Raw genomic sequence first — 23,678 nt, 5'->3', positions numbered from 1 at the left:
AAAAACAATGATTTTCCGTTCTCATTTTACTTTAAGCACTATGTGTGAAATATAACTAATCACAAATGACTGGAAAAGATGGCATTCAGTATCGCTGAACAGTAAAAGAGCAGCGGCATCCTTTGTAAATGGCCAATGTAACATCTTTAATTTTAAAGGGCGGAATCAAACCTTTGAAAATAACCAATGAAAATAAACCCTTATTAAGTGTTAGGTGAATAAGTAGTCTCCTAAGAAAGACTCGTTCGGTATTTATTTGGCAAACATCTACCTTGTGTGGCACCTGAGTTTGTTTTTATTTGTCTATCTTAGTTGTACAACCTGTTAGATAATCCACATGCCAGTTTCCTTTATCGTATTAAAAACTGGAATATGTCACAGATTATTTACACATTACTGTGTAAATGAAAACAGAAATATTTACATGTTGCGAGGCTTAGGTTAGTACATTAGCAAAGCAGTCCAGAAGAGACAGCTAGATAGTTAAATGCTAAGAGAAGCATCTATAAAGTACTAAAGTACTACTATAAAGTGAAACATCTGTACACTTTTCTCTATAGTTGCACAAAGGCATGTTAGCTTGGACCATTGACACATAATACATTCCAAATGTCACATCACAAGTATAACTGGTATATGACGATAACTTTCAAAAATGGTACCACTCCTAGCAAAAGCAGGGGTGGGGAACCTCTGGCCCTCCAGTTGTTCTTTGAACATCCTTGATCACTAGACATGCTTGCTGGGACCCATAGGAGACACAGCCCAACCGCATCCAGGTTCCCCATAATAATAATATAATAATAATAATAATTTATTATTTATACCCCGCCCATCTGGCTGGGCCTCCCCAGCCACTCTGGGCGGCTTCCATAAAAACCAAAAATACAGTAAAATGTCACACGTTAAAAACTTCCCTGAACAGGGCTGCCTTAAGATGTCTCCTGAATGTCAGATAGTTGTTTATCGCTTTGACATCTGCTGGAAGGGCGTTCCACAGGGCGGGCGCCACTACCGAGAAGGCCCTCTGCCTGGTTCCCTGTAGCTTTGCTAAGGTGAGCTAAGGTGTTAAGAGGAAGAAACTCTGCATGAAAAGACTTCAGGGTAGAATTCAGGGACTATTTGAAAGCAGGATAATCTCTTGACACACTCACCACTAAGATCCCATTGCCTTTTTTATCAGTTGTGTATGCAATAGTTGGAGATGATTGAACTGTTATAACCTATGTGGATACCATTTTATAGCTGTTCCAATTGACACATGTTGGCTAAGTCACACAAAACCAATTCTACGCTCGTAGGGGAGTTTTGGATTCAAGTGTCATGGCAAACGACAAACCCCATTTGAAATCAGGGAGGGTTTCTACAGTTCAAAGAAATAAACGACAAAACATTGAGTACTCTTGTGGCATGCCTGAAGTAGCTCCTTGAATCCCAGCTGTTGATTCGTTTTTTCCTGCCCCTTGCCATGCTTTCCTAGTAAAATCAAGGAGGCTATTCTATATCTCCCCCCTATGTGTAGTTTTCTCTGTAAAGAAACAATGATGAGATGATTTAGCGTTGTATGCTGCAGTAGATTGTGATTTAGGGGTGTGATTGTGTTCAACAGGGCTTTCAAGGAACAATTCGCAAATAGATTTCAACATACATATTGTTACACACAGCAAAACACTTGTCCCAGTTAAGGATATCTAATTTATGGCAGATTGACAGACAGACATAGGCACAAAATCCTGACTTTTGGAGCTCAGCATGGTGGGCTTCTCAGATGTTGACGGATTTGTAATTATGGTGGCTAGTTGGACACCATCTGTATTTCTAATTTCAACTCGTTGGGCATGCTGGGTCTGCTTGTTGAATTCCTCTGAACCACACGATTCACTTTTTGCCCATGCCTCTCCCTTATCTTCTGGTCCAATGCTTTGTCTGTCTGAGCTCTCTCTTCTTCTGCGGCACCATAGACGCAAGCAACCATAGACAAAGATGCCAACAATGATGAGAAGCAAGACCGTGCTGGTTAGCCATATGCCCACGGCCAGGTCTTTCTTTTTGTTGCTTGTGGATGCCGGGTCTTGTTCAGGGGTGTTAAAAATTCTGCACTGGTCACTGGATGGGTTTGCCGACTGGCACGTCACACACAGAATGTAAGTTGTTAATGGGATCAGATTCTCGATGACAAATGAAGAACGGCTAGCTGGGACTCTCTCCTCTTTCTGAAAATGTTTCCTGGTGTATCCTGACAGCATTTTGTCCCAGTTTGGATTGTACATGATGCTGTAAAAGCTGTCGGTGCAGGTCGCCATTTTGGGCCAGATTACTAGGGCTGTGCTTCCTGTTATGTTTTGTACTGTTATCCCCATTGTGATACCGTCTTCTCAATATTTCACTTCCACAAAGAGCGATAATCCTTAAGATTCAGGAGACCAAAAAGTTTCAATAAGCAGAGTTGAGAGGGAAATGAGAACTGCACTTCTGGAATTTAAGGGTGGGTTGGGGAATAATTATTTGAAAACATTACTTGTATTCCTGAAAGCATTTTCAGACAGTAAGCTGAATTTAATTTATAATAAAATGTAGTCAAATGAGACAAGCATGTGTCATTCAGGCATTTACTTACTACACCACTCTTCCTCTAAAAAACAAAACAGAAACTCAGAGAGGCTTACATGAAGCTCCTAGTGGCCTTCCATCCACGCACCAGTCAATTTTTTTTTTTAAAAAATTAAGCTACAGAACTGGATAAAACCAGGCTTTTTAGATCCTTGCTTCATATCACTTAATGCTGTTGGAGTCATAAGACATAATTTGAAGTGCATTTCCTATTTAGTTGGAAATCAAGTTTCTTAAGTGGAATTATTGGAAAGTCATGGAATCTTAGTACAGTGGTACCTCTGATTACGAACTGAATTCGTTCTGGAGGTCCATTCTTAACCCGAAATCATTCTTAACCCAAGGTACCACTTTAGCTAATGGGGTCTCCTGCTGCTGCTGCTGCGCCATTGGCGCACAATTTCTGTTCTCATCCTGAGGTAAAGTTCTTAACCCAAGGTACTACTTCCGGGTTAGTGGAGTCTGTAACCCGAAGTGTTTGTCACCCGAGATGTTTGTAACCCGAGGTACCACTGTACCTATATTTTAATGATGTTTCATTGGGCATCTAATCAGATTAGCCATTGATGTGCTTCATTTTCCATTCTTGCCTATCGCTTCCAAGCTAAGACAGTGAAAAACCTATGATGCAAAATGAAGCTTTTGATTGATACAAAATACCATCGAAACCAATTTTGTCAGGGAACAGATCTCGTGTTCAAAGAGAAAAGCTTGCTGTCCCACATTACTTATGCCTTTGAAATTTATAGCCATATTGACTTCTTTATTAGTTACCCTCTGTATAAGGTGATAGTGTAGAATTTGCTAAAATACCACTCTGCCATTCACACACCCTTTAAAATTGCTATAACCATTCCAGGTTGACTTGAAAGATGTGAATTGCACTTCAGATATAAAGGATTTAGCTTTCAGAGAAAGGGCTAAGCCTTGTTTAGCATTCAGAATTTGCTATAGTTGTGAGAACAAACAGTAACTTCTTTCAGGTGGTTTACACTGCCTTTTAATGCTGTATTGTTTTTAACACTCGATTGGGAACTGCCCAAAGTGGCTGAGGAAACTCACCCAGATGGGCAGGGTATAAATAAATAATAATAATAATAATAATAATAATAATAATAATAATAATAATAATAATTATTATTATTATTATTTTATTTTTTTCCCCAACTTTTCTCCAACTATGCCTATGCATGTGAAAGTATTGTGCAACTTGACTCTGTATTTAAGCATTGCATATTAGCCATCTTTTAAGTAAATGTGACAAGGTATTGTTCATGACTAATAATATTCAAGTAATAACTCAAGTATTTCATGCAGAATTACTCATAGTCACAGAAAGGAATCAGTTTTGCATCAACATATTGAATTATATATTTGGGCTAATAGATGGGCCCCCCCTTGAAATTGGTTAAAAATATTATTGCCTATAGTTGACATTTAAGACAATCATTTGGGACCTGTTTTTCTTTCCAGTTTGTGTATAAAATTGCTGCATAAAAGACCTCACCAATAAGTTTGTGTTGCATCACTAATTGCTAAATAGTATTAAAGGATTGTTATATTTGTTGATGTTGTAGGGTTAAGTGGGAAACATACCTTATTTAGGTTCAGTACTAGACCATAGCAAAATCAATTTTTAATTATATTAAAACAACCCCCCCCCCTTTTAAAGAAAAACACCTAAGTCTCCTGAGAACTAATTTCTCAAAAACTCTCCATCAGAGTTTGTAAGTTTTAGGTTCTTAGGAGAAATATAATTGTGTTTTTGTTTTGCTCCAAGCTGAGATGAACAAAAGTAGAACATTTTATTTTTTTAAAAAAAATTAAAATACTTGATTTTCAATAAAGTCAAACCAAACCCTGAGAACTAGAAGCTCGTTTTCTCTTATTTTCATGAACTTAACAGTAATGGCAAACCTGCTGAGATGCCCCACTGTATTGAACAGACATAAATTATTATAGGAGAGGTGCATCACAATGTAGAAATGATTCTGTATTTTATTATTTTTACCAGATACAACATTATTTTAAAGCTGTAAATGTACATTTATTCTTCTGTTTAATATTGCATAGTTGAGCTGCTGTGCCTTTTAATAGGTTAGAGTAAGTGTGTGATTTGAGGCTTCTACCTCTTATCTGTGTAGTCTTCAAACAAAACAGTCTCTCACTCCCTCTTTCTCATATTCATATATATATATATATATACACACACACACACACACACACACAAACTCACTCCATCCCTCTTGCATATTCACATACATATAAGTTAAAGGCTTTCTTTACTGACTTGCTGAGAGAGAGTGCCCTGTGTTATTTTATCCAGTTTTAAGAGTCCATACTTACCATCAGTGTAAAAATCCTGAGGCTTTCATCAAATACTTGAGGGGAAACCTCCGCTGGGTTCTCAGTATCCTCCTTGGAGCAAATAGCTTTCTTCATGCTCCGTGGTTGCCAGTTTTCCCCCTAGCAGGCTACACGGACTAAGTTCTCGTTACGTGACACTTCGACAGGGATGCGAGCAATGAGACCTCCTTTGTCACCTTTCTGCCAACCTTCATAGGCAAGGGCATCTTGTCTTAAGTGTTCTGTTGCCTAGGTTTTCCGAGGAGAAAAGCAAGTCTTCACTTTCTCTTGCTTTTGCTCCCTGTTAGAAATTGGGCAGCTGGAGTGCTCCAGTTCGGTTCTTCTTTTGTGTTGCCTGGGCTTGCGTTGCTGCTGATGCAAGTGAATAATGCTCTGTTCTTCGGTGACATCACTACTTAAACTCCTGGGCTTGGGGAGGAGGGGGCATAGCTTTAGGAAGAGCATTTTGACTTCCTTACCTTGACGCAGCTTCTGTCAGATTGCTGCTATTAATTTGTCTTCTGTATCTCTAGATTATATGGGTTTCCCCCTTAAAAGCAGTTTCTCTCAGGTTTGGCTAACATATACACATCAACATTACGCATTAGATCTGTTACGTGTACATAGCATTTCTTGTATAACATAACATTTCTCGTATAAACAGTTTTAAATCTTTATGTATCATTTCTGAAATATTCAATGCTGACTGCTTGTTGGCAACATTTCTCTCTTTAGTAGTTGTCGTGCCACTACTTCCTTCTAGAGCTTTTCTGTTGTACTATAGATCGTGTGTGTTTGTATGTTTCTGTAAAAACACACACATATCCACATGTACAAACATATATACAGTATGTAAAAGGGGGGAAATAGAATTTAATCCATGTAGCTGTGCATCCAATTCCAGCTATTTTTTCAGAATCATATTTGCAGCTATGGGGGGGGGGGATTCAAAGCCTTCAATGCAAATATAAAAATAGGAATCTCATCTAAAAACCAGAGTTGCTGCATTTCCCCCCCCCCATCCTCCAACACCAAGGTTGGAAATGCGGAAAGAAGGGGGGAAATTATGTTTTAGAGCCAACTGCATATTCCAAATGTAATTAGAAGACCTAATCTTGTAATTAGATGTAGAAGCAATGTAGCTTTGTAAGATCCCTTCATAAACTATCTTTCTGTGTGTAGATATATACTGCAGCACTCAGGAATGTGCTATATTCCAGCAAGCATTCATTTGTAGCTTGATATTTCAATAAAATATTATCCGTCAACAGGATTTAATTTTACCCGGAATTCTTTTGTGCATAGATTTCGATAATCTACCATTCAGTAGCAGCTGTAGCTCCCAATTAAGTATGAATTGCTTCTAACGTAATTGTTTTACACAGCACAGGGTTACAGGTGCACTTTGGGAGGATATATATATATCAGTTTCTTCCATACATATCCCACCAAGCCAGCATACATGTGGTTCCCAAGCAGTGACCTATAGCTCTCTTCTCTTAGGCCTCAATTTCCAGGATTCTCTGCTTAATTCTATATTTCAAGTAAATAGAAACATCTACCAAAAACACCTAACATTAAGCCTGGAACAGGTCGTAACACTTTTCACTAAACTTTACTAAGATTTCCTTTAGCTACAGGTGTATTTTCTTCCTGTTCATATTAGCAAATTTAAATTGTCCTAGGGTTGCTCAACTACCACAGTTTGGTAATTTCAAAACAATGTGATATTTTTCCAGTTAACAAAGGGGAGGTTAGTGCAAGGTTTTGACTTTTTGTTTAAGAATATGTTCGAAAATTCTTTTGTCAGAATTCTGTTTTTTTATGTCAGTTAAATGCTTTAAAATAACTTCAGCATATTCTGGTTTGTTTGCTTTTGTTTGTTTGTTGGAAGAATTGTGTGTTAGCTTTTTAATAGGTAAGAGTAGAATGAAAAGTTGATACTTTTTCTTCAGTTTTGAATGAAAATGTTTGATCAGAAAAATAATGTTGTTTCCCATGGAAGGATCTCTTAACAGGGAGAAAGGTCAGCCAACTACAATTGTGTGTGTTTTTCTTCCTCTTTAGGCTTTGAATCTGGCCTACTCCAGTATTTATAGCAATTACAGGAATTTTGTTGGCCCTCCCCATTTCAAAGTCATCTGCAGACTCCTGGGATACCAAGGCATTGCTGTGGTAATGGAAGAGTTACTGAAAGTCGTCAAGAGCCTGGTACGTTGTCCCACACGCTGTTCTTCATTTCAGTATTGATTTTTAAGGGAAGGGGAATTGATTCTTCTTGTTTAGTTCACTGAGCATCCAGCAGACATTTACCTGACTGGGTAAGCACAAGATAACCATACGTGCTTCTTGAGGTACAGAGGAGAATAGTTTGAGAACAGCAAATAACTGGGGGGGGGGGGGGAGCCTTGTGTGTGAAGAGACACGCCTGATGTGTCTGATACTTGAAAGCATCATCACACATTTTAAAATTTAAATGAACCTTGTGAGTGCCTTGCATGAAACAAATTCTTGTTTTTGAGGAGAGAGAAAAAGAAATGGAGTGTGTCTGTGTGAGAGAGACTCTCTAATACTTAAAATGATTAGGAAATGAACAGACATTAAAATCTTGCTACGTAAAACTCCTTGGCTTGCACAGTTCTGCCTACGACGACAAAGTACAGTGATACCTCTGGTTGTGAACGGGATGATCCGTTCCGGAGGCCCGTTCGCAACATGAAAAGCCCGCAACCTGAAGCACCGTATCTGTGCAGGTGCGCAGTGCGATTTGGCACTTGTGCGCATGCGCGAAGGGCAATTTGGCGCTTCTGCGCATGCGCGAGCGGCGAAACCCAGAAGTAACCCTTTCCAGTACTTCCAGGTCGCTGCGGGACACAACCTGAAAAAACATATCATGAAGCAAACGTAACATGAGGTATGGCTGTATTTTGAATCTGGCCCAGACTTATCTTAAATTAGGCTTAAAATGCTGCATATTCATTCATACCCCCATGTGGCAGTTTGCCTTACCAAAAAATAAAAAATAAAAATCACATTCACCACCATTGGGACCTTTTTTTCCTAAGCCTACGGGAGAGAGAGAAGGCATGGAGAAGCTTAAATGACTATATGTGGATTGGCGATGGTAGTGTAGGAATGTATGTGACTGGGATGTCCTTCCTTGCCCATTTCTGCCTTCCATCTACCACTGGTATGGAGCCTCAACTACTTTCCCTTGTGGGAATGCAGACTTCAGCTTAAGAGAAGTTTCCCCAGCCCTCTCCTAAGTCTTGTGTTGGAGCCAGAAGGTTTTCAGAACCTCTGTTTGTTTTATAATGAACATCTTTAGGTGCATAAGGGAAGTACAAATCAGCAGATGATAACCAGTGGCATTAAATTAAAAATGCCCCAGTTTTCACATCTCTCAGTTGCTGATTACTCTCCCCCCCCCCCCCGCCTTACTGGTTAAAGCAACAGCTAGAAGTCTTATTCTCTCTTTCTCCTTTCAAGCCTTTGTGACCATTGTTCCCGGCAGTTAATTATATAGTAGGCAAAACAGGAGAAGCTATCCATTAGTGCATATCAGATTGACTTTAGTTAGTCTTCAGACCTGAAGGCAAAACAAGTGGTTGGCGTACAAGGAAGACCCTTCGCTGCAAAATTAAAGCTCTTGGGTATGAATCACATTTCATAAGCAGACGAGATTAAAAATTGGTCTCCGTGAAACCAAGAAACACCCGCACACCCTTGTACTGTTTGTCTAGAATGGCTCCAGGCTAATATAAAACTAATATAAAACTAATGGTTATTTCTGGGTTTTGCCTTTACAGGGAAACATTGGGTCTTCTTGTGCATGGGAGTTTCCGCACTCCTCTCTCACTGCAGCCCCATGCACACAATCCAAGATGCTTCTCCTGGTAGTGAGAGGGTAGACTTGGTGAAAGTTAGGGCAAGGCACCGTGCAAGAAGTAGCTTGAGCAAAGCTGCTTTTGCCTGTTTTGGGGTTTTCTCTCTCCCCCCCCCCACAGCATAAACACCACATTTGAGGTCTTTCCTGGTGATCCCCAAACCGTAGAAGAGCCTCTAAATGGGCTTTTCAAATATTTAGTATGTATTTCAGAGGTGGAGATCATTTTTGGTTACTTAGGCCAGATTCTTACCAGCATTCACTTTGTGGACCAAATTAAACTGTTGAGTGGGGTTGCCTACCTTTCAAGCATATTATGCAGTTATGATGTCACATGACTGACAGGTGGACATTGCTACCCACCTTTCAGAATCGCTCATACTGGTTTTCCAAGTGCTCAACAGCTAGGTTGTTGTCAGATGTTTGGGAACATGCTGTAGCTTCAAGGCCCTTTTGCTGCGTACAAAGAACTTTAGGACAGCCTCTGCACTCCCCTTTGAGCCTTCTGTAAGCCCTTTACAAAAGCGCTCTTTGAAGGACCTGCCCCCTCCTTCTCCTTTAACTATAGGAATGAGCAGGCAGGCAGCAGGTGGTACGGGGCCGGGGGTGAGGCAGAGGAGAAAAGGGGCTGCATTTACGATTTGGAATAGTAATACGCCAGCTTGTGTTTATTGTGTGTCACAGCCTGACATCTGTTTTTCTTCAGCAATACTAATCACCTGTGTTCTTGCAGCTCCAAGGCACCATTCTGCAATATGTGAAGACGTTAATGGAAGTGATGCCGAAAATCTGTAGGTTACCCAGACATGAGTATGGCTCCCCGGGTAAGTTACCTTTTAGATCATGTCATTCCAATGTTAAGAGCCGGTTTTGTTCCTTGGCTTTAGAACATTATTTAACAAACAGTTTAAAGAGGCAAACAGTACTGAACAATTTTGTTCTCACATTGTTGTGCAGTGCGCTTCCATATTTTCTCAAAATACATTTTGTGGGTATGAGAGCAGGGCCATCTTTGGGGTGGTGGCAAATAGGGGATACAACCCAGGACCCCTCGCCTCGTGCCAGTGGTCACAGTCAATGCCCAACTGCCATCCATCTAGCAATACTTCCCAACTCCTCCCTTCCTATAGCATGGCAGAAGGCGGAAGGAACTCACTGGCAATGCTGCCTTCAAACATCAGAAAAATACAGATGGGTAGCCGTGTTGGTCTGCCATAGTCCAAATAAAAAAATTCCTTCCTGTAGCACCTTAAAGACCAACTAAGTTAGTTCTTGGTATAAGCTTTCGTGTGCATGCACACTTCTTCAGATACACTGAAACAGAAGTTGCCAGATCCTTCTATATATTGAGAAGGTGGGGAGGGGTATTACTCAGAAGGGTGGTGGGAATCGGAGATTGGCAGATAGCTGAGATGAGCCTGTTGACGACTCTTAACGACTGCAATAGGTCTTACAGGAAAAGGCAAGGGGTGAGGAGGTGAGAGATGGCTTAGTCATGTATAATGAGATAAGAATCCAATGTCTCTATTCAGACCAGGTCTCTCCATTGTTTTAAGTTTGGTAATGAGTTGTAATTCAGCAGCTTCTCTTTCCAGTCTATTTCTGAAATTCCTTTGTAGTAAAACAGCTACTTTGAGATCTTGTATAGAATGTCCTGGGAGATTGAAGTGTTCTCCTACTGGTTTCTCTGTTTTGTGATTCTTGATGTCAGATTTATGTCCATTTATTCTTTGGCGTAAGGTTTGGCCTGTTTGTCCAATATAGAGAGCTGAAGGACACTGTTGGCATTTGATGGCATACACAATGTTAGACGATGAGCAATTAAATAGTCCCGAGATGGTATGTGTGATGTTGTTGGGGCCAGTAATGGTGTTGTCCGGGTGTATGTGGCAGCAAAGTTGGCATCTGGGTTTATTGCAGGCTCTGGTGCCAGTGTCCGTGTTAAGTCTGGTTGTAGTATTATTGTGGGTTAGGAGTTGTTTAAGATTGGGTGGCTGTCTGTAGGCAATGAAAGGTCTTCCTCCCAGAGCTTGAGAAAGAGAACTGTCATTGTCCAGGAGAGGTTGTAGATCATCATCAGAGATCTACAACCTCTCCTGGACAATGACAGTTCTCTTTCTCAAGCTCTGGGAGGAAGACCTTTCATTGCCTACAGACAGCCACCCAATCTTAAACAACTCCTAACCCACAATAATACTACAACCAGACTTAACACGGACACTGGCACCAGAGCCTGCAATAAACCCAGATGCCAACTTTGCTGCCACATACACCCGGACAACACCATTACTGGCCCCAACAACATCACACATACCATCTCGGGACTATTTAATTGCTCATCGTCTAACATTGTGTATGCCATCAAATGCCAACAGTGTCCTTCAGCTCTCTATATTGGACAAACAGGCCAAACCTTACGCCAAAGAATAAATGGACATAAATCTGACATCAAGAATCACAAAACAGAGAAACCAGTAGGAGAACACTTCAATCTCCCAGGACATTCTATACAAGATCTCAAAGTAGCTGTTTTACTACAAAGGAATTTCAGAAATAGACTGGAAAGAGAAGCTGCTGAATTACAACTCATTACCAAACTTAAAACAATGGAGAGACCTGGTCTGAATAGAGACATTGGATTCTTATCTCATTATACATGACTAAGCCATCTCTCACCTCCTCACCCCTTGCCTTTTCCTATAAGACCTATTGCAGTCGTTAAGAGTCGTCAACAGGCTCATCTCAGCTATCTGCCAATCTCCGATTCCCACCACCCTTCTGAGTAATACCCCTCCCCACCTTCTCAATATATAGAAGGATCTGGCAACTTCTGTTTCAGTGTATCTGAAGAAGTGTGCATGCACACGAAAGCTTATACCAAGAACTAACTTAGTTGGTCTTTAAGGTGCTACAGGAAGGAATTTTTTTATCAGAAAAATAAAAAGTGTAAGCCACAGGTAGGGGGGTGGGTTCACTGCTGCTAAAGCGCCAGCAAAACAATGGGCAGTATCCAACTAGACAGTTCTGCCAGAGCAAGGTTTTTTGTTGTTGTTACTGTGCAATAGAACCTTCCCACCCTCTATTCTCTTCCACTGCACAGCTAAAAGCCCTTATGTCAATAGAACTATTTAGTTGGATAACACCCAAAGACAGCAAAAAGTAAGATGTGGGGAGGAGGGCTCAGTAACACCACCTTTGCCAACAATAGCAGAGGAAGCGGAGAGATTAAGGCTACACGATGTGATTTGCTCCAGGCCCTGTACCCCCATAGGGACAGGGTGCCCCATAAATCGACATTTATTTGGAACACTGAGATCTCATCAACGCTACAATAAATGCGATACTTGCAGGGAAATATTAGGCTCCTGATTTCCAACAAAGCCTTTCCCTGCTCACCCAGCAGTCAGTCTTTTGTGGCCTTCCTGCACCTTTATAACACACTGCCTTTCAGCCTCAGCTGCCACTCCCATGTGCTCCCTGCATGCACTGTTATTCTGGCCAACTCCACAAGCCCACCTGTCCCCTTAGAGCAGCGGTTCTCAACCTTTGGGTCTCCAGATGTTGTTGGACTACAACTCCCATCATCCCTGAGCTCTGGCCTTGTTAGCTAGGAGTGATGGGAGTTGTAGTTCAACAACATCTGGGGACCCACAGGTTGAGAAAGGCTGCCTTAGAGCAACGTTAAGCTCTCCCCTCCCTCGCCCCCTTAACACAACCCTTGGCTCTCTTTGTATCTCCTCTGCCCCTTTTCCTCACCTTCCTAGCCCTCTCTCAGGTCTCTCCTTCACAGTCCACTACATACTTTGGGCTGGTTCCCACCCAAGGCTCCCAAGTGTGGAGAGCACCTGCAAACATTCTTATTTCTTGTCTTCTTGTGTGGATGTGGGAGACAAGGCATTGCAGATGCCGACAACGTATGTGCTTATCTTTGACTTCTGGAACATTGATGTGTTGTTCAAAGCTTGTTGTATTCAGTAGGTGTTTTAGCTCTTTAATACAAATGGCCCTGGTAAGGGCAGCTGCTCCTGGGATGCCACTTCAGAAGAATTATCACTGATGAGCCATTATTGTTTGACTGCGATTTTGAGATTTATTCTCTTCTCTGAGCCTAACCTCTGCAATTTCAGCACGACTGAATCATTGCCCTTTGTTCCTGGCTTTGAGTATGTTTTCTCCTCCTCCCTCTTACTTCCTAGCTCCCCGTATTACTGAGCCTTATTAGAGCTCCTTTGACTTGGATTTAACTTCTTATTAGGTGCTTGACTCCTGTTAGCAAGACTGAACATAAGTCAAAGAGGCTCTGAGTTGTTGAACCCTGTGGTTCTCCTTTCGAGCTGATTTACTGCCTCATTAGCCATTGTTAAAAAGTGTGAGGGGTTCACTCGTTGGCGACCTTAAAATTAGGCAATGGAATTTTTATACAAAAGTCACACTTGTTTTAGTAAGTATTATGGGGAGTCAGTTAAATAGAAATAAAACTCTATACTCCTATCCCACAGTTACACCGGAGGTAAACGGTGTTTCCGTGCGCTGCTCTGGTTCGCCAGAAGTGGCTTAGTCATGCTGGCCACATGACCCATAAGCTGTATGCTGGCTCCCTTGGCCAGCAAAGCGAGATGAGCGCCGCAACCCCAGAGGCGGTCACGACTGGACCTAATGGTTAGGGGTCCCTTTACCTTTACCTTTATTCCTATCCCACACCCAGCAGAAAGAACATTGATTGCCATAATCATTACTGAGAGATGGTATTCCAGATTGTATCCAAACTGTATCTGGTTAAATAAACTCTGGCCTTATTTATATTACCTTATTGGCCTGAATATAAGCCTCACTTTCCCCCCAAAACTCTGACCATGAAAAGTTAAACTGTGGCTTAAATTTGCGACCTTACAAAAATTTGCTTTTACGATATTGCTGCTGAAACAGACATACGGTAAAACGGAACGGGTGTGAGTGCCTGCGGAATTTTAAGAGAGCGGCTTATATTCAGGTATTGTCTTTTTTAATCTCTCTCCCCCCCCCCCCATGAATTTTAAAGGTGCGGCTTATATTCGGGCCAATATGGTAACTCTTGCCTAGCTTCACTTCGCCCTCTAGCAGAATCAGGAGGCATCAAATTTCTAAAATGGTTTATTATTATTATTATTATTATTATTAGCCTTCTGTGTATCAAAATTGACTCCTTGTTATCGTAGTTTTTTATCCAGCTGTCTCCTGTGATGTGTTTTCATACATACCCTAATTTTTCTAAGATGTTAATCCTCGGACAAATACTATTTTAGCCAAACCCATCTACCTTACAGCTCATGCATGCCTTGTAGTTCAAAGGAAGGTGAAAGTCACCAGCTAACCCACAACTGAAGTTTAAACCAACTTCAGGTCACGGTTTGGCAGATCATGAATGAGCAGCTATGAGAACCTTGAGATTGTGTGCTTTCTGCTACCTGTATGGGAAGGAGAAGTAGACATTTCTGGTTTGAAGGATCATCTGAATACAATCTAAGTGTTGAGTACACACCCAATTTTTAGCCATCTCCAGTATCTTGGAGAACAGGCAGCTCCTAAACTCTCATATGGAAAAATAAATGTATTCTTAGGCGTAATTCCTATTATAACTAATGCATGCTTACTGAGTGTACAGAGGGTTATCAAGATTGTTCCCTAACTTTTGGATATTTTTTTGTAAATTGCACTAGCACATATATTTTAACACACTGAGTATGTATGATCTTAAGCCCATGAAATTGGAGGTAAAGATTGCACAAGCTTCAAAAATCGCCAAAAAAACACTTCTTGTTGTTTAGTCGTGTCTGACTCTTCATAACCCCATGGACCAGAGCACGCCAGGCACTCCTGTCTTCCACTGCCTCCCGCAGTTTGGTCAGACTCATGTTTGTAGCTTCGAGAACACTGTCCAACCATCTTGTCCCCTGTCGTCCCCTTCTCCTTGTACCCTCCGTCTTTCCCAACATCAGGGTCTTTCCAGGGAGTCTTCTCTTCTCATGAGGTGGCCAAAGTATTGGAGCCTCAGCTTCAGGATTTGTCCTTCCAGTGAGCACTTATGTTGAAAAACAAAACAAAACAAAACCTTATGTAAAGGTATAAAATCTGCTTATTAGACATGATTTGTTTCCTTACCACAGAAGTTTGTACGCATGCTTATTTGCACACATCCTACACGTGTACAGAGCTTTTATGTGTCCTCTACCTTCAGAGCTCCTGTGTATTACCTACCCAATATTCCATAAGGATTGGGTGACCTTTGTTGTTGAGTGAAGCCCCGTACAGCCTATAGCAGTGGTTCCCATTTAACTAAGCACTGTGGAGCCCCCGTTTTTGAAAACGTTTTTGAAAACGTTGATATCTCTCTGGTAGTTTTTGTCCTTTGAATGGTTCCACCATACCCACCAACGTGTACTAGCGCAAAACCAGGACATGCATCTTCCGGGCTGTGCTCCTGCACAAGTCATGTGACCCATGCATGATAGCACGGTCCTCCAAGACGGAAATATCCTTGACCGGTATGTGCCATGGGCCCCCTGGGTGGGTTATGTGGACCCTACTGGGGTCTGCGGACTACACATTCGGAACCACTGGCCTACGGAGTTGTCAAATACAGTATTTTTGTCCCTGTTGAAAATTGCCCTTATGAGAGTGTTGTTCTAAATGTATACTTGGAAGATGCTAATTTTCTGTGAATTTTTACTTTTACTTCCTGGTGCACAAATTCATTGCGGTGTTGATTTATCTTGCTTTCCACAATCTCTGTCTCTCCTCATCTTATGTCTCAGGTATTCTGGAATTCTTCCATCACCAGCTGAAGGATATTGTTGAGTATGCGGAGCTGAAAACTGTCTGTTTCCAGAATCTGCGGGAAGTGGGAAACGCTATCCTTTTCTGCCTCCTCATTGAACAGAGCTTGGTAAGCTGGTGATTTGAATCTATATTCACTTTCAAATACTGTCTGATATTTTACTTGTTTTCAGGTGACACAAGTTCAGCTGTAAGTTTCAAGTCAACTTTCCAGTCCTTAATTTCTTTGGAAATTCCAGTCCTTTATTTCTTTGGAAATAACTTTTTGAGGCGGAGTCGGGGAAAGAATTCATTATGCGAATTAAGATCCATAATTACAGAAACGGTAGACTTTTTATTTCCTTCCTTTATTTTTATACTTGTAAAGAAATGTTGTGTTCTTCTGATGCCATCTGGTGTCCAGATTAGGAAAGGTAACTGCAGCTTTTTGTAAACAATAAATAAATTACTATTTATTTATTTTTAAAAAGGGCATGCTGGCAACTCCATCTCTTTTCATGCAGCCTAACAATTCAACCCTGGCACCAAAAGCTGTGAAACTTAGCTTGAATAGAGAAAATAACATGTTACTTAACATGGTGGTAGTTTTTCCACCTTCGGTCCCCACCCTGCACTCAGGTCTCACCTGTGGCTCAACATGAAACAGAGGCCGCCCCGGGAAACAGCTGTGACTGATGAGCTAAACCAAGGGAGGGTAACTAATGGGTCTCAAACCCTTGGGGGGGGCAGTTTGTGAAAACAGGCTCCGCTGGTTTGAGCGGGTCCAATGGTCCAGAAGGCAGTTTCTACACATGCTGTAGAGGGAAGCGAGGGGCAGGTGAGGCTCATCAACCTAGGAAAGTAGCCCATCTAGGAGAAGGAAAACTCTGATCCTAAAGCTCTGCCTTGTGGGATATCTTTGGGAGGAGAAAAGGCTAGGGAGTCAAACCCTACACAAATTGGGAGTAGAGTCCCTAAGACAGTTGGATGGTGCCTTGTACGCCTCCTTCCAGCAACTCTGTCAGCCAAGCTGGTGCCAAACGCATTGCTCTGCTTTCCTTTGGACCACATCAGTGAGGCTGAGAGGGAGGCTCTTGTGGTCTGGGCAGCCCAGGGCCTCCATCCACGCTGCCCAGGCCTGCGCCCCAGGAAGGTCACTTTGGTGCTGCTGACGTTGACTTCATCCTCGGAAGCACACTCCGTTGTAGCTCGAGACAGACAGATGCCAACTTTTAAGGGACCGTTAAGCCATAGTCTCATTGCATAAAACTTTGCAAGACTATTTCCTTTATTGGTAATGATTATATGGATTTGCAGGTGCCAGACAGATATACCTGCCTTTGGGACTCATAAACATTTCCCCCCAGAGACAGTGGAGAAGATAGTCATAACGGGACCAAGAGGAACAGGAAGAACATTTTTTTAGTTCAATTAATCCTCTTGCTGGCGCTTCTTCGGATGCAAGTCAGCGTTTAACAGTAGCTGTTAACTAATTTGGTTTTTTGTACACTTGGCACTTGAGCATATATTTTTGGAAATATTTGCCCGATTAGGCAAACGTGACCAACCCTGGTTTTGGCCTAGAACTAATGTGGGTGGTGTGTTTTGTGTGTGTGTAAGGTATAGAAATATAAGAAGAAAGGGGTGATGGGTACATATCAGTTCCATTTAAGTTATGATGTGTGGTGTATGTGTGTTCTCTTACACTGAGGGTGGGAACCGAAGGCAAATTCCAGAAACGAGCCCTGATGCTGCCTTGTAAAATGACACTTTGCTTTCATTTTGCCTGCCTGGCTGCTTGGAGAGGAAGAACAAAGCAGTTTGCATTGCCAAAGCATGCAAATTTTCTGAGCTAGTTTCATCACTGAATTACCTAGGTTACGGAAATTGCTTCAGAATGGTCAGTGCGCTTACTTGACCAGGTCTTTGAATTGCTGCTCTTGCGGGAACTATCCTTGGGAGATAATGGATTATGGAAATAATGCTGATAAAAATAAAAGCATGAGTCACTGCTTGGTTCACATTCTCTCCGTCTACCACTTGAACATTGTGTTAGGCTTTTTGGTAAAGAATGCTAATAAATTTTCTAATTCTGCCTGCAGAATAGGCTCTCTGTTTTAACAGGAAGGTGGAGCTTTATTAAGAGTCTTGAGGACTGAAACCAATGTGACGCAGAAAATCCAAGATTCAATTTTGCATTAAAACACACACACACACACACCATGCACAAGCTTTGATTGGTGTAAGAGGGTTTTTGTTTTAAACCCATTTCCTCTATCTGCCTAATGTAAATCTGCCATAGCACTAATATCTTGAGAGCTGGAAAATGGCGTGGGGTAAAATTTTTATCCCACCTGCTGTTGTTACTTCCTTGCTTTTTGAGTTCTAAGCAGAATCTAGAAATCCAATCCCAGATCTGCCACGTCGCATCTGTTTCAGCCCAAGGCAACCTCTTGCAATTACATTTTGCAAGAGGCCAAGGCGACATGCGCTGCTTCTGAAAAGTGCTTAGCTGGCTGAACTGGTGTCGTCAAATGCTGCTGGTGTGTTGTGTTTTCAATGAGTTTTGTCCGCTTTGTTGCAGTCACTGGAGGAAGTGTGTGATCTGTTGCATGCTGCACCATTCCAGAATATTTTGCCAAGAGTTCATGTCAAAGGTATGTCTCCTTATAGTGACCTGTCAACCTGAATGCACTGACCAAGGGTTCCGTCATCTTCCTGATGGTGATGCTTGCTTGGGACTGCAAAAACTGGCGGTGGGGGGAATAATGGACCATGATACATGTCTGCCATTGGTGGTCTGGCAAGTTACAAATTGGGTAGGCCACCTTGAAGCTTGGATAGTAAAGCAGGTTGAGCCACGAAGCTTGAGGAATAGGGAGACCGTTTCCTACACTGAAATCATTGGGATGAAAAACACATTGTGAAAAGTGTTGCTTAGCCCCTTGTGTAACTTGGAGCACTTGCTGCTTGGGAGGTTTGTTTCCTGCGCAAAGCAGTGTTTCTCCACCACTTCCTGTTGCCAGCAGCACATATTTCCCGCTGCCTCCTCACCCACCAACAGCTTTCTCACTAGTTTGCCAACTGAAGTCAAGCAGTTTCCCCCTGCCTTGCTTAAAAGCAGACAAACTTGTCATCTCAATAGACTGCCAAGGAATTGGCCAGCATCACTGCCAGTTCAGTTCGCCTACTTGCTGCAAAACATTTCCTCATCGCAAATGATGTGTGAGCCAATGCCTTTTGAAAACTTTGAAAATCAGTTCCCCTATACATAAAATTCCATTCCCTGGAGTCTGGAATTTTGTGTTTGATAAGATTTATCTTAATGGATTTTAATGTGTGTGGGAAGAAAAGTATGTTGGAACACAATAGCTTTATTTTAGGAGTCAAGTAAGCAGCTCCCACTGCGAGTGTCCTGCTGTTGTTTTCTTTTCAATTAAAGCAAACTATGGCAGAGGAATAAATCAAGCAAAAGGGAACCATTTTGATCCTCAGATCTTTCCTTTAAGTGCTAGGTTCTTTAGGACTCTTGTTTTATGTTTTTTTTGTACTGTATTTTATTGTCCTCTTATCGGTAGGCCTTTTTGGTTCCTATCCTCCTTGAGTGCGTAATGTGGAAAATTATGGGATTTTTTAAAAGCAATACAATTAATGCATAACCTTTATTGGAACAATGCAAAGGTGTTTCTCTTTTAAGCACTACTTCCCTTTAAAAAAAACAAAATAATGTTGTCTCATTCCAGAGGGTGAAAGACTGGATGCTAAAATGAAGAGACTAGAATCAAAGTATGCTCCACTCCACCTCGTTCCACTGATTGAAAGACTAGGAACACCTCAGGTACAGCTTTCATTCTTTGGGCAGTAAAGCTGTATTCTCCCCCGCCCCACCCCCCAAAAAATCCACAGTACAAGGGAAAAGATGCCTGGGCATCATTTGGTTTGCAGTTAGGGCTGCTGGAGAGAGCCACCAAGCGCATTGCCAGTTGCTCAATGCCTGGAGACAGGGTTCGGGGACATTGCAGTAATTCTCCGGAGGTAATTTTCTTCTTTACGTACTATCATGGTATTCTCTTTGGTTGCAACTGTAGCAAATTGCCATCGCAAGAGAAGGAGACTTGTTGACCAAGGAGCGCCTCTGCTGTGGGCTGTCCATGTTTGAAGTCATCTTGACCAGGATTCGAACCTTCCTTGATGACCCAATCTGGCGTGGGCCTCTCCCCAGCAACGGTGTGATGCATGTTGACGAATGTGTGGAATTCCACCGCTTGTGGAGCGCAATGCAGTTTGTGTACTGCATTCCTGTGGGGACTCATGAGTTTACTGTGGAGTACGTATCTTGAGTGCTTGCTTAAGGCCCCCGTATATAACGCTTGCTTATTTCAGTAGCTAGGTGTGGGATGTCACCAAGAAAACGATGAGATCGGTTTGGAATTTTTGATCACATGGCAAATGGAAAGAGGGGGAAAGCCAATCTGTATTACGAGTTTTACTAGGGAAGGAGTGTGATGTGAGCACAGAGCTGAAGCCATCCTGAAATATTAAGTGTGCGATTTCAATTCTTTTTGATCATTGTAGCACTCCCAACATAGTCGCCTCATGTACTCCTTGAATGCCCTTTTTAGTATGACCTTAGAAACAATTGCATTTCTTGCAAAGACCTGCTTTTTGTTGTTGCCTGAGAGGTAATATATCCTTTAGAACCAAATTTCTTACCAAGGCTTTACAAATTTGCCTAATAAAACTTTAAAAGGGGGAATGGGAAATGATTTATCCTATAAAGGTTGGGGAGTAGAAATGTAAACCACGATTATTAGCAGTATTCTTGGTGTTATTATTTTTATGGCTGCTCACTAAACAAAATAAATTGAACTGAACATTAGTCACCAAAGTAGTACCCTACTATTAGCCTATGGAAATCTCAGGAAATTGGCAGTGCTTTTATTTAAAAAAATCCAACTTGGGTTAGTTTTGTTTTAGTTTTTCAGCAGCTGTATTCTTGCCAGTCACTGGCCTGTTCTTCAGAATCAAGGGGAGATGAGGATGGTAAACTCAGGCAAATGGGATGGTATGCAGTTCTCCTAGCCAGTTAACACTCTAGCATTGTAGCACTGCAAGGTAGCAAGTGTTTGGATGAATAATTCCATGCTGCTGCTTATTTTAGACCTGTAATAATAACAACTTCATAAGATGTCCCTCTGAACAACATCTAGGCCACTTAACGCTAGAAATCTCAACACAGTTCAGTGTTGTCAAAGTTCTGTGTTTCATTTTGACTCTTTCTACGCATCTCACTTCACAGGCAGTGTTTCGGAGATGGGTTGCACTGGGCTGGCTGTATGATAATTGTGCTTTTGGGACAACAGCGTCGGTTTGACGTGCTGGATTTCTGCTACCACTTACTGAAAGTACAGAAACACGATGGCAAAGATGAGGTCATAAAGAACGTGGTAAGTTGACAGAAGCAGTCTCCGTTTCTCATTCTGCCTATTTCTGTTTTTGACACCATGGCAATATTTCTTTCGAATTTCCTGAGGCATAAGTAGCCTGGCCTTCTCCTTAACGTTTGCTGTTTTGGTTCTGCAGCCTTTGAAGAAAATGGTCGAGAGAATCCGCAAGTTCCAGATCCTGAACGATGAGATCATTACTATATTGGACAAGTATTTGAAATCTGGTGACGGAGAAGGCACCCCTGTGGAGCACGTCCGCTGTTTCCAGCCTCCCATTCATCAGTCGCTGGCCAGTAACTAGGAAAGATCCACTTTTCTCTTTTCCTTTGGAAAGTATACCTGCTGCATCACAATGCCAGACAAGATTTGATGGCTAAGGGGAGTATTATCTTCACCATCACTGTTTTCTAGTATTGCCTGAGCACCTTCTGCTGTGAGGACCAGGTCTTTAGCTGTTTCCGAGCTTAATAACTGTACACATTCTCAGTTTTTTAGACTATTTTTTATGTACTTTTGATAAAAGGATTTCTACTGCAGCCTCTTTTTTAGCCTTAAAATCCTTTGCATTTCTCCAGCTGTTGTAATCATTCTAGAGAGGTTTATAGTGTATGGGGTCTTCTTCCATTTGTCCACTTACTAGCAAGAATGAAAAGTTGTCCTTTTCAGGGGTGTCTTTTTTTTGTTTGTAATTTTCATGTGTAACAGAAGCATTACCCTGCTTTGCTAGCCTTTACGGGAAACACCCTATTTTGTAACTCCTCAAGTGTCTTTCATCACTGGAATGTTCTTTCTCGGAACATCTGTAGCCCCAATATCTTTGGAAATAAAGGTTTTAAAGGGGCCGTTTTTAAAAGATTATAAGATGGAAGCAATTAATGGTTTTAATATGTGGAGTGTCTGCCCATGCAGACTTAATGGCTCCTGCTGCTGCTTTTTTAGCTTTTAAAATAAAATGGGGAGAGATCTGAATACCATTTTCCACATTGGATGCAAACAAAGCAGCTGTGTGAGTCACTCTACAACTATATATAGAGCATACTTTCGTTTGATAGAATTTAGAATTATACCCTTTTCAAGTTTTGTTTTGTTTTTTTGTTTTGGTTCATTCTTAGAGAAGGACTCTATCTTTCCTAACACTTAGCCTCTTTCCAATGCCAAGCTTGGTGAATATTTATAATTTTACTTTTGTGAATCATGGGTCAGTAGTTTAACTACTTCTGAAGCTAAATTCTGAATTAAAACATGTTCAAAAGACAACTATGAATGTAAGAGTCACTTTTGTCAAGCTCCCATCTAGTGAGAGGAAAAGGTGTTTGCAAATTGCCCTTCTAGGGGCTGTCACTCACAGGCATCATTCTGACACCCAACATGCTGTGCAGTCCTTTTGTGTGGGTTCGTGTGGGTTGTAATCTTACACTCTCTTAACAATTCAGCCACATTGCAAAGACCTGTTTAAGGTATAGGTTAAAAATAAAGCTGGCACTCACAGCAGTAGCTTTCCATTTTACAAGGGCAAATCAAATCCTCTATGGCTTCTTTCTTGGCCTCTTTGACTGGTGTGTGGGAAGAAGAGTTCATCGCTATAATTCAGACACTTAGTTCTGATAGCTTTCAGAACGAAGTTAAACAGCCCTAAGGCTTTTAGGTTGTGTCCCAAAACTATTAGAAATAAGTTGTCTCTCGCTTTTTTTTACGTGGTTTTAAAATGCTATTTGTCTTATAAGGAATAGCTGCTGTACATTTCACCAGCATGCAAAAAAAACATCTCTTATTTAGAATTTACTTTCAGTGGAACAGGTAAGGAGGCTAAATTAATACAAATGTTTGCTGCCTATATACAAACCAATCTCTAAATTGAAAATAACATGTGGGTGGTAGAGTGTGGTGCAAACTGTTTTTGCTATCAATGGCTCCAGTTGCTGTCTCAAATACTACTACATGTAATACATGCAGATGAGGGCTGAAGCGTAGCATTTACCTCTTATAATTTGGAGCGTAACGCTTGGTTTTTCAGTCATGCTCCTTTTTCGTTTCTAACAGATATAATATCTTGCTGTTAAATTATGTACGCAGGAACTACAGTGGTGCCTCGCAAGACGAAATTAATCCGTTCCGTGAGTCTCTTCGTCTAGCGGTTTTTTCGTCTTGCGAAGCAACCCTCTTAGCGGCTATTAAAGGCTTAGCGGCTAAAAGGCTATTAGCGGCTTAGAAAAGGGGGGGAGCGAAAAAAATCGCAAGACTCGCAAGACTTTTTCGTTTTGCGAAGCAAGCCCATAGGGAAATTCGTCTTGCGAAGCGCATCGAAGAACGGAAAACCCTTTCGTCTAGCGGGTTTTTCGTCTTGCGAGGCATTTGTCTTGCGGGGCACCACTGTATTTTAATTTTAGCAATGCTCCATGAAGTATTTTCAAACAGCCGTGAACATTGCGAAAAGGAAACAGGTCCTCCCAAGTTCCAACTTGTGAAGCGACAGTTTGCGTTTCACAATGGACCATGCTTTATTGTATCATGATTACAGCACATTTCTTCCTCTGCTGTGTTTTAAGAGCGGTTTAGATTAACCAGTTTAGTCTGCTGCCTGAACCCTACCTGGCCAG

General features: G+C 41.6%; 2 protein-coding genes across 4 annotated transcripts in view; one reads left to right on the top strand and one right to left on the bottom strand.

The window, feature by feature from the left end:
- Nucleotides 1–22,332, top strand: part of CYFIP1 (cytoplasmic FMR1 interacting protein 1) — a 63,915-nt gene extending 41,583 nt beyond the window's left edge. For both annotated transcript variants that reach the window (XM_081196993.1, XM_081196992.1), the window contains exons 24-31: nt 7,024–7,167; nt 9,576–9,666; nt 15,634–15,764; nt 18,219–18,291; nt 19,378–19,472; nt 19,723–19,961; nt 20,934–21,081; nt 21,218–22,332. In XM_081196993.1, the coding sequence (XP_081053119.1) occupies nt 7,024–7,167; nt 9,576–9,666; nt 15,634–15,764; nt 18,219–18,291; nt 19,378–19,472; nt 19,723–19,961; nt 20,934–21,081; nt 21,218–21,382 (1,086 nt within the window). In that variant the 3' untranslated portion in view covers nt 21,383–22,332. The remainder of the gene's footprint in view (nt 1–7,023; nt 7,168–9,575; nt 9,667–15,633; nt 15,765–18,218; nt 18,292–19,377; nt 19,473–19,722; nt 19,962–20,933; nt 21,082–21,217) is intronic.
- On the bottom strand, nt 1,637–5,553 carry FNDC9 (fibronectin type III domain containing 9). 2 transcript variants are annotated; one of them, XM_081197140.1, is made up of 2 exons: nt 4,957–5,553; nt 1,637–2,472 (listed from the first exon to the last, which is right to left on the bottom strand). In XM_081197140.1, the coding sequence occupies exon 2, from the start codon at nt 2,358–2,360 to the stop codon at nt 1,692–1,694; it is 669 nt and encodes a 222-aa protein (XP_081053266.1). In that variant the 5' UTR covers nt 2,361–2,472; nt 4,957–5,553; the 3' UTR covers nt 1,637–1,691. The 2 variants fall into 2 exon arrangements, with proteins under 2 accessions (XP_081053266.1, XP_081053267.1); XM_081197141.1 differs by having other exon boundaries at nt 1,637–2,407.
- Nucleotides 22,333–23,678: the final 1,346 nt, after the last annotated feature.

Source organism: Podarcis bocagei, assembly GCF_964188305.1.
Source record: "Podarcis bocagei genome assembly, chromosome: 6".
NCBI lineage: Eukaryota > Metazoa > Chordata > Lepidosauria > Squamata > Lacertidae > Podarcis > Podarcis bocagei.
The sequence above is the reverse complement of the archived record's forward strand: the minus strand, read 5'-3'. Positions and strand labels throughout refer to the sequence as shown.